This window comes from Drosophila innubila (assembly GCF_004354385.1).
Source record: "Drosophila innubila isolate TH190305 chromosome 2L unlocalized genomic scaffold, UK_Dinn_1.0 4_B_2L, whole genome shotgun sequence".
Taxonomy (NCBI): Eukaryota; Metazoa; Arthropoda; class Insecta; order Diptera; family Drosophilidae; genus Drosophila; species Drosophila innubila.
Window position 1 is genome coordinate 9,008,887 of NW_022995372.1, and position 9,396 is coordinate 9,018,282.

Genomic DNA, 9,396 nt, shown 5'->3' on the forward strand with positions numbered 1-9,396 from the left:
CTCTTATAATCTACTAAATAAGCCCAAAACGCATTCTTTTCGCTTGTGACGTGTTGTATTTTGTAAATTATGTTGTTTTAACATAATTTAATAAATTAAATTGTATTTCTTTCGCTAAAATTGCAATAACCAAGCACAAACACGATGTTGACATTACGGGAACGGCAAATAAGTGAGAATTTCCTACGCTGCTCAAATGAATTGAAAACCTTAATGTTGTCTTTTCTTTTTTCTTTTTGTTTTGCCTTCGTTTACAGATGCGATTAAGCAAATGCTTAATCTAAATTCGCAGCAGCCAAAGGCTCTGGCAGCGGAACCGGTGTGGAAGATTCTCATATACGATCGCGTGGGTCAGGACATTATATCGCCCATTATATCCATTAAGGAATTACGCGAACTCGGCGTGACGTTGCATGTGTGAGTAAGGGAAAAGGGTCAGAGTTCATTTGAATTAACTAATAAACTGACTTGTAGACAACTGCACTCGGATCGTGATTCCATACCCGATGTGCCGGCGGTGTACTTCTGCCTGCCCACGGACGAGAATCTCGATCGCATACAGCAGGATTTCTCCAACGGATTATACGACATTTATCATCTCAACTTCCTGGCGCCCATAACACGCAGCAAGATCGAGAATCTGGCGGCGGCAGCGCTGCACGCCGGTTGTGTGGCCAACATACATCGGGTGTACGATCAGTATGTAAACTTTATTAGCCTGGAGGACGATTTCTTTATCCTGAAGCATCAGCAGAGCGATCAACTCTCCTACTATGCCATCAATCGGGCCAACACGCGGGACGAGGAGATGGAAGCACTTATGGACTCAATTGTGGACTCGCTGTTCGCACTTTTCGTCACACTGGGCAATGTGCCCATCATACGCTGTCCACGCAACAGTGCAGCCGAGATGGTGGCCCGCAAGCTGGAGAAGAAACTGCGCGAGAATCTGTGGGATGCACGGGCCAATCTGTTCCACATGGATGCCTCGCAGGCAGGCGGCGGTGTGTTTAGCTTTCAACGTCCAGTTCTATTGCTGCTAGACCGGAATATGGACCTGGCCACGCCACTGCATCACACCTGGTCGTATCAAGCGTTGGTGCACGATGTGCTCGATCTGGGTCTGAACTTGGTCTACGTGGAGGATGAGGCGGCGGTCAATACAGGTAAATAGTTGGTAAACTTTTTATATCACTTGCTAATCGTTCATTCTATGTTACAGGTGCTCGGAAAAAGCCCAAGGCTTGTGATCTGGATCGCACCGATCGTTTCTGGGTCACACACAAGGGCAGTCCGTTTCCCACGGTTGCCGAGGCCATTCAGGAGGAGCTGGAATCCTATCGCAACTCAGAGGAGGAAATTAAACGCCTCAAGACCTCCATGGGCATGGAGGGCGAGTCGGACATTGCCTTCTCATTGGTCAACGATACGACAGCTCGTCTGACCAATGCCGTCAACTCGCTGCCCCAGCTGATGGAGAAGAAGCGTCTGATTGACATGCACACCAAGATTGCCACTGCTATACTGAACTACATAAAGGCGCGCCGTCTGGATTCATATTTTGAGATCGAGGAGAAGGTCATGTCCAAGCAAACGCTGGACAAGCCGCTGCTGGAGCTGCTGCGTGATGTGGAGTTTGGCCAACCCGAAGACAAGTTGCGTCTGTACATCATTTATTATATTTGCGCTCAGCAGCTGCCGGAATCGGAGGTGGAGCGACTGCGGGAGGCACTGCAGGCAGCTGGTTGCGATCTTACCTCGCTGGCGTACGTGCAACGTTGGAAGGCGATCATGAATCGCTCGCCGGGCATCAGTCAGGCCACACAATACGAGGGAGGCGGCACTAGAACCGTGTCCATGTTCACCAAGCTCGTCTCCCAGGGCAGCTCCTTTGTCATGGAGGGTGTCAAGAACTTGGTCGTCAAGCGGCATGTGAGTTGCATTTAAATTATGGCTAGAGCGAGATTAATTATGGATATTCCTTGTAGAATTTGCCAGTGACGAAGATTACAGAGCAGGTGATGGAGTGCAGGAGCAATGCCGAAACAGATGATTACCTTTATTTGGATCCCAAACTTTTAAAGGGCGGTGATGTGCTGCCCAAGAATCGTGCACCATTCCAGGATGCCGTTGTCTTCATGGTTGGCGGTGGCAATTACATTGAGTATCAGAATCTTGTGGACTTTATCAAGCAGAAGCAAACGTCCAATGTAAACAGACGCATCATCTACGGAGCCTCGACCTTAACCAATGCGAGGCAGTTCCTCAAGGAACTGTCGGCGTTGGGTGGCGAGATTCAGACGCCTGCAGCAAGTTAGGAACGACTGCTGAGCTTTCACTGCTGCTGAGCGGTTGGCTGGAGGAATTGGGTGCAAAATCAACAACAACAACAACTGCAACTACATGTTAATTGTATTTGTGTGCGTATGTGTGCGTGTGGCTTTTTCTTATATTTTAAGCATATCCAAAAATAAATTAAATGCAAGGCAACAAAAAAACAAGCGTGGGCAATTACTCGAAACTGACGTGTAATCCCCGAAGGACAACAAGCAAAAACATGCGTTGCCGCGTGTACAACAAGCAATTGCAGCAACAACAACGGCAACAGCAGCAATAATACGATGAGGCAACAACTGGAGACAGCCGCAAACTGCGATCGCATTCTAGGCGCCCATTAACACCAAGTTGGCAACGCTTTGATGGACAGCTGGCAGAAGAGTCGTCGATGACGACCGACGGTGACGACAGCGACGGCGACAATTATGGGGCGACAACTATGCCAGGCACTTGGGGACTGAGCCCTTGCAATTAACACCATGGCTGGAACTATGAATGGAACAATGGCTCCAAAACTACTTTAGCCTTCACAATTACACTTAACACTGGGGCAAAAGCTAGAAAAATTAACGTAATTTTAGCTATTGTCATATCTGACTAGATGATGGTCAAATTTCAATTGAAAATAGTTAATATTTTTTATTAATGTATGAGAAAGTCGCATTTATTATGGAATTGGTTTTGCAAGGAATCTTCTCGAATTCCCGTTCTTCACTATTAGAAGCTTTAAAAGTTTTGTACAATTTTCTCAAAAAAAAGTTTATTTTTTACTAAATTTTTTTTATGATTTTGGATTTTTGTAGTTCCTTCTATGGTTGAAAATTTTCCATGAATAAAAACTTTTTATTTCATTAGTAAATCTTTTTACTCTTTTAGATATACGAAACACTCCAGCTTTCATTATTTAGAACTATATAATATCATTGAATTGATATGTTTAGAGATTACAATTATGTTGAGTGGAAATCCTTGTATAGAAAGCTAGTGTAATGCAAAATAAAGTCTAAAATTAGAAACCTTTGATTATACAATTATTACAGATTATAAAAATTTTCAAATCAAATTTATGACTTTACACATTTAATATTCTTTAAAAGATTTTGTTTAAAATATCATGTTTACTAAAGTATTTTTAAAAATTTTTCAATTTTGGAAATATTTGCGAAATGTTGAGATTTTAATGAACGGAATCTCTTAGCATGCAAAGCTTCTCTTTTCCAAATGACTTTTTGCTTAATGCCCTTGAAATTGATTCACTCTTAAGAAATGTATGCTGCATTTATAACACATCGCTAACTATGCAAAACGTCAATCAGTTTATAAACTAGACGCTTGTTAAGCTGAGAACTTGGCTTGATAATTGGAATTAAAGGGACAGCTCAGTTGCTCACAATAAACAAAAAAATGTATGGCAACAACAACAAAGAAAACAGCAATAACAACATTGGTTGGCTAATTAACACTTTTGGTAAATCAGAATTGATGGCCATGTTGAAAGCGGTCCAAAAGATGATGATGATGATGACGACCACGGCGATGATTATTCATGGAGCGTTGTGTTTAAATATTGGTTTTGGTTGGGTTGTTTTGGGTTGGGTTACTCTCGATCTGAGGCTAACTCTGTGGCTACCCGTGGCTACAATTTAAATGTTAACATAAACAAGAGCAATTTAACAAAAGCCCAGTCTTGGGGCCCCAAATCCCAAGCCCCCGAATACCCAAAGTGATTTCACGGGTGGTCCAAAAAGATGCGCTCAAACAAATCATAAAATCGTATGAAGCAAAAAAAAGTAAAAAAAAAAAATACACCAAAGAAACTAACAACGCAACATGAAAGAAATGCTACTCGCAGAGCCATGAATCGATTATGTGGCCACTGTGTGTATATCTGTGGGTGTGTGTGTGTGTGTGGATAAATATTGTTGAAGAACACATAAAGAACCACTGCGGAGAGGTAGCTGGGCTTTAAAATGGTCTGAGGCAGCCGTTTCCCACATTCCTGCTGCGAAACATAATGGCTGCCGCTGTCGTCGCTACATACACTCAAACATACATGCATATATATATATATATATATACATATACATATATCATAATCTTAACAACTCTTAACAAGCCTGAACAAATTCCAAAATTCGAAGACGAAGAGCCTCGTCAGCGAGCAGGCGGGCAAAAAAAAAAGAAAAAAGCACAGCCAGTCAGACGGCCACAGAACATGGAACAAAGACTACAAAATGAAGTGGACTCACACACACACACACACACACCTTGAGTGAGGCACATGAATGGACTCCAAGATTGGGGAGCCAGTGCAGCAGCCATAAACCTTTGGCGTTTACTTTGACTCAAACTTTACTTCTTTTCGATATGACTTTACTCTCAAGCTATTGCCGCACCTCTCGCACATGAGAAACGATCTCATTTTGTTTTTTTTTTTTTTTAATTTTTTGAGAATTTCTATCATCGGTTGATCATTGTGTTGTTTTAAGTATCTTTAGCCATTCTTGACTTAACTTGACTCATCGTCTGTCGATTTAGAAATTTGTTACTTTCAATATAAAAATGTTTGAAACATAATTTGTTCTTTCTGTCCACTGTATAATAAAATTTTATATAATTTTTATTTTCTGTATTGGATGCTGAATATTGGTTTTATGATAAGTTTTTGACGTCTCTTTACATTATTGATAGTTATTTACTCAACCTGTTGATTTGTCGTAAGAATTGCATTTTCTTGAAACTCAAGTTTTAAGAGCGCCAAATAAATATATTTGAAATGGAATTCGGATGCATAATCTGTTATACTTGTATCTGTTATATTTGTATTATATATTTTTATTAAATCTATCTCATAATATTCAGATAAGAATTTGTAATCAGTTTATGGTAACTAGTTACAATCTATTTTAATTATAACTTAAGATTAGGATTCAGCTATTGACGATTGTTCAGGACTTCACCTTAAACTAAAAAACCTTTAGTTTTTTTTAAATATAACAAATAAAACGATAATATTATAATTTTGACCTAGTATGATATAGACTGTTTATAAAAATGAATTAAATATATAAAATTTAAAATATTTATTCACATTTATATTCTCAATTTGGCAATACCTACTAAACTGTATAATGCTCAAACTTCTATCATGCTCAAACTGTATGACTCTCAAACTGTAAACCCTTTAATTTTGATGTTTGACTCACAATTAGTTAAAGTTGATGTTGTTGCTGCTCTTGGCATTGCAGCCTTTTGTGTTATCCTGTTTGAGAGTTGCGTTGTTGCTGCCGCTAGCGTTGTTGCCACCTTCGGTGGTCCAATGTGGCATGTTAATTAATCAGCCAAATAATAACAGAGCACCCCAAGAAACGAGCCGAAAAAAAGCAGACCAAATATTTGCCGACAATAAAAGAGCAGCCGACAATGGCGACGACGTTTACGGATCATCCAGCAGGAGCTGGTAGATGGAAGCTGGGAGCTGGATCTAACTCTGAAGCAGTTGCTTGTTTGGCTTCGTTAGCGGCTTGTTAGCTGCGTAAACTACCAACAAGCAACAACAACAAATGCAACAAGCAAACGTTCAAGCAACATATAAATACGAGTATATTAAAAAATTCAATAAGTAAAAAAAAAAATAAAAGTTGATGCTTCATGGCTTTTGGCCATTTCCTGAAATCATAAAAAATCGGCCAAAAAATTGCGTGACGCATCAGCAGCCTGGCCACGCCCATCCCAAAAACGAAAGCCAAATACTTGGCGCTGGCATCATTAAAATGCAAAGAAATGCACACATAACTGTGCTGGATCTGACGATCCACCGAACCACCGAACCACCGACCTGCTCCAGCTATCGAGCTCTGGCCGGCGTGTCATTATCCTGCCGATGCCACAATCGTTGTTGCTGCTGCCACAGCCGCAGGCTTTCCACAGGCCGCGCCTAATGGCCACCAACAGCAGCAGCGACAGCCGCTCCCCAACAGCTTCATCAGGCATAAGCAAACACACTGACTTCCTCCTACTGACCAATGCTGCCCCGGCTACTCCCCACACAGAGCGCACAGTGGAACCACTAGCAATAAAAGTGAAGCAAAATATTAAAAATAAAATTATATTTAAATATATGCAAGTAAGAATGATATTCAAAATACATAGTTTTTGTTTTTAACTGTTCAATATTTAAATATTAATTTAAAGAAGTTAGTTTATTTCACATAGCATACTTTAGGGAGTGGTTAAATACAATACTTTCAGTTCAGAGAGTCGATTTTATATATACACTCTTGAGAAAGCGTTTTGTTTTTATATATTCACATTATGCACAATTTTTAAAGTAAACACAAGACTTCAATCAAAACTATACGTACATATATATAAATACATAAACATTATTAATTTTTGTTTAATTTCTAAAAAGTATTTCGGAAATATTTAAAAGAAAATGGGTAAAAAAAAGTATTCAGTATTGTTATTCTATAAATGTTTATCAATTACAAACATTTTGAAAGATGAGAATAAACTTGAATATGTAACAGTGCAATAACAAATAGTGTTATTATATTTATCGTTATTTTGCTCCCTAAAATAATGCATTGAACAAACACGCATTCTTTAAGACATCAATAATATCAATTTTAATAAGTAATTTTTTTATTTAAATGTGGTACCTATAATATTAACTCAATACACTTGCCATCTGCACCACTGTCCTTTGGGATTGACCGCATAAACCCACAACGAAGATGACTACGAAGTTGCTTTGCTTTACGATCGCGTATCTCAAGTTTATCGCTTCATTTTCCATGTTTTATACGCAATTTATGCCGCGTGGTCGCAGTCGACAGCCTCTCTACTTCATCTCCGTCTTCGTCGTGGGTCAGTTCCAGTCTACCTCACTCTCTCTCTCTCTCTCTCTCTCTCTCTCTCTCTCTCTTGGCCAGTCTGTTTGGCCAACTGACGCTGTTCTGGCTGCGATTGCACGCACCGCTTTGTCTGCCGTCGTCAACGCTAGAAGATACATTCGAGTACAAGTATTCGCATGTCCCAGACTCAGAGTCAAACTCAAACTCAAACTCAGAGGCAGAGTCAGATCCCGACTCAGACACAGGGACCCGCAACGAGGCAAGTTGCCTCCATCTCCATCTCCAACTCCAACTCCATCTCCACCTATACCTTCAACTCCTCCGTTGTTGCCTCCCCCTTCCAGTCGTGCATTAAACATAAGTAATTTTGCTGCCTCGATTTCTCGTTCGTTTCATTTTGGTCCATAATAAAGTTGAACCAACATGAAGCTTACAAATACATACATATTCATTGTACCTGTTGAAGCTGCGTATCTGTGTGAGTGTGTGCGGTTGCCATTAGTAAGGCAGGCAGTTGGATTTTGTAATTGGGTTGCAATCTAAATGGACATCAAAGTTTAGGTTGCTTCAAACTTTGGGTTAACTTCGAGTGTTGACATTTCCCTGAAAATAAGTTGATTAAAAGATTTCAATTCAAATTATTATTTATAAAATTAATTTTTTTACAGCATACAATTTTAAACAAATGTGAAAAGCTAATTACTTTACTTGAAAGTTCATAATATTTTAATATTACATGAAAATAATACCTTAGTAAAATATAAAAAAATATAATCAAATATAAAAATATTTTTTTTTTAAATTTGACTAAAAAAATTAGTTATTGCACCATAATTAATTATTGCTCCAATAACATGACGTCTTGCATAATATTACAATCCGTCTTCGATCTATACGCCCACTTTATATCTCTTCCTCTCCCTCTTCCTTTCTGCCCTTTGTCTGTCTGTCTGTCTCTTTTACCTGGGATACCTTTCTGCCTATGGGCAATTAGCTCACCGCTTTGTAGGCAATTAACCTGCGATTAATGGGCAAACACACACACACACATAGAGAGAGATTGACCCCTCATAATATTGCCATGCACTCATAAAAATGTTCTAACCAATTTGTTAACCGCCTTTGGCCTTTGTTTCCCTTCTCCTTTCTCCTCCCTCTCACTCTCCCTATTATTCCCTTTTTTTTGGTATGTGGTAAAAATTGTATTTTTATGTTTTGTCAGTGTTTATAATTAATCACCTGTTGTATGCATTCGCTCTCACTGTATTTCCCCCCTATCCGTAGCGCTATTAGCGCCGGCTTCCCTTTGGATCGCTTCCCCGTACCTCCTCCGCCTCCTCCACCTCCTTCACAATTTTTTTCCTCTTTGCCTCATGTATGCGCTTTGATGTCTTTATTTACTAATTTCCCGCTTATCATTTGGATGTTTAGTAAATTGAAACATTTTCACTAATTGCCTGAAAATTTGTTGTTCTTGCTGTTGTTGTTGTTGTTGGTAGAACAGCTGCACCTTGCGACGCACTTGAGTGCACTTTGACCCCGCTGCAACTTCCAGTGGACAATTAGAAGACAACAGCGGCAATCGGCAACATCCGGCGCGGCATTAACTCAAAATTGAAAATTATGTGGGCGACGTTTTTCCGGGAAAAAACACGCACTTAACAAACTCTCTGACTTCTTGACCACCTCAACTATGGTCCCAAAGTCAGAGTCATTAACTTGAAACTTCGATTACACTAGACAACAAGAGGGAGAATGAAAGAAACAACTTCATTTTTATAACTTTGTTGAAATGATAGGTTATTAAATTAAACTGATATATTCACGAGAACTAAGTAAAATATACAAAATATATATTTTAGAGCTAACCAAACACTATATTATAACACTAAAATTAAACAAAAGATAGGAGAGAAATCAGTTTTATATAATACCTTTCCTCAACTGTCTTAGTTCTCTATAAAAAACTTGATGGCAATTGGAAATATAATCAATTAAGAGATAATTCGCAATATAAATTTTCAAACTCGCATCAAAATATTACTCGAAATTTATATAAAAGAGTTATATTGAAATGTGAAATCGAATATATCTTGTATACATTTTCAATATCATAATTTTGTTATCTAGTGTCATCAGACAGGGTCATTTGCTGTCATTCTGCGAGACCCAAAGACTCATCAGCGTCTTTTGTTTTTAT

At 39.1% G+C, this 9,396-nt stretch overlaps 1 protein-coding gene across 1 annotated transcript; it reads left to right on the forward strand.

Annotated features, from left to right (window-relative positions):
* Positions 1 to 16: 16 nt before the first annotated feature.
* LOC117781533 (protein sly1 homolog) lies at positions 17 to 3,011 on the forward strand. The gene is made up of 5 exons (XM_034618303.1): positions 17 to 172; positions 258 to 417; positions 475 to 1,166; positions 1,223 to 1,932; positions 1,989 to 3,011. Exons 1-5 carry the CDS (start codon positions 145 to 147, stop codon positions 2,316 to 2,318), a joined length of 1,920 nt encoding a protein of 639 aa, XP_034474194.1. The 5' UTR covers positions 17 to 144; the 3' UTR covers positions 2,319 to 3,011.
* The last annotated feature ends 6,385 nt before the right edge of the window (positions 3,012 to 9,396 follow it).

Bases quoted from the DNA above. Each gene is read 5' to 3' on its own strand.
- LOC117781533 (XM_034618303.1), top strand. From the start codon at position 145: ATGTTGACATTACGGGAACGGCAAATAA. The intron at 418-474 runs GTGAGTAAGGGA...ACTGACTTGTAG, and splicing joins CTCGGCGTGACGTTGCATGT to ACAACTGCACTCGGATCGTG. The intron at 1,167-1,222 runs GTAAATAGTTGG...TCTATGTTACAG, and splicing joins TGAGGCGGCGGTCAATACAG to GTGCTCGGAAAAAGCCCAAG.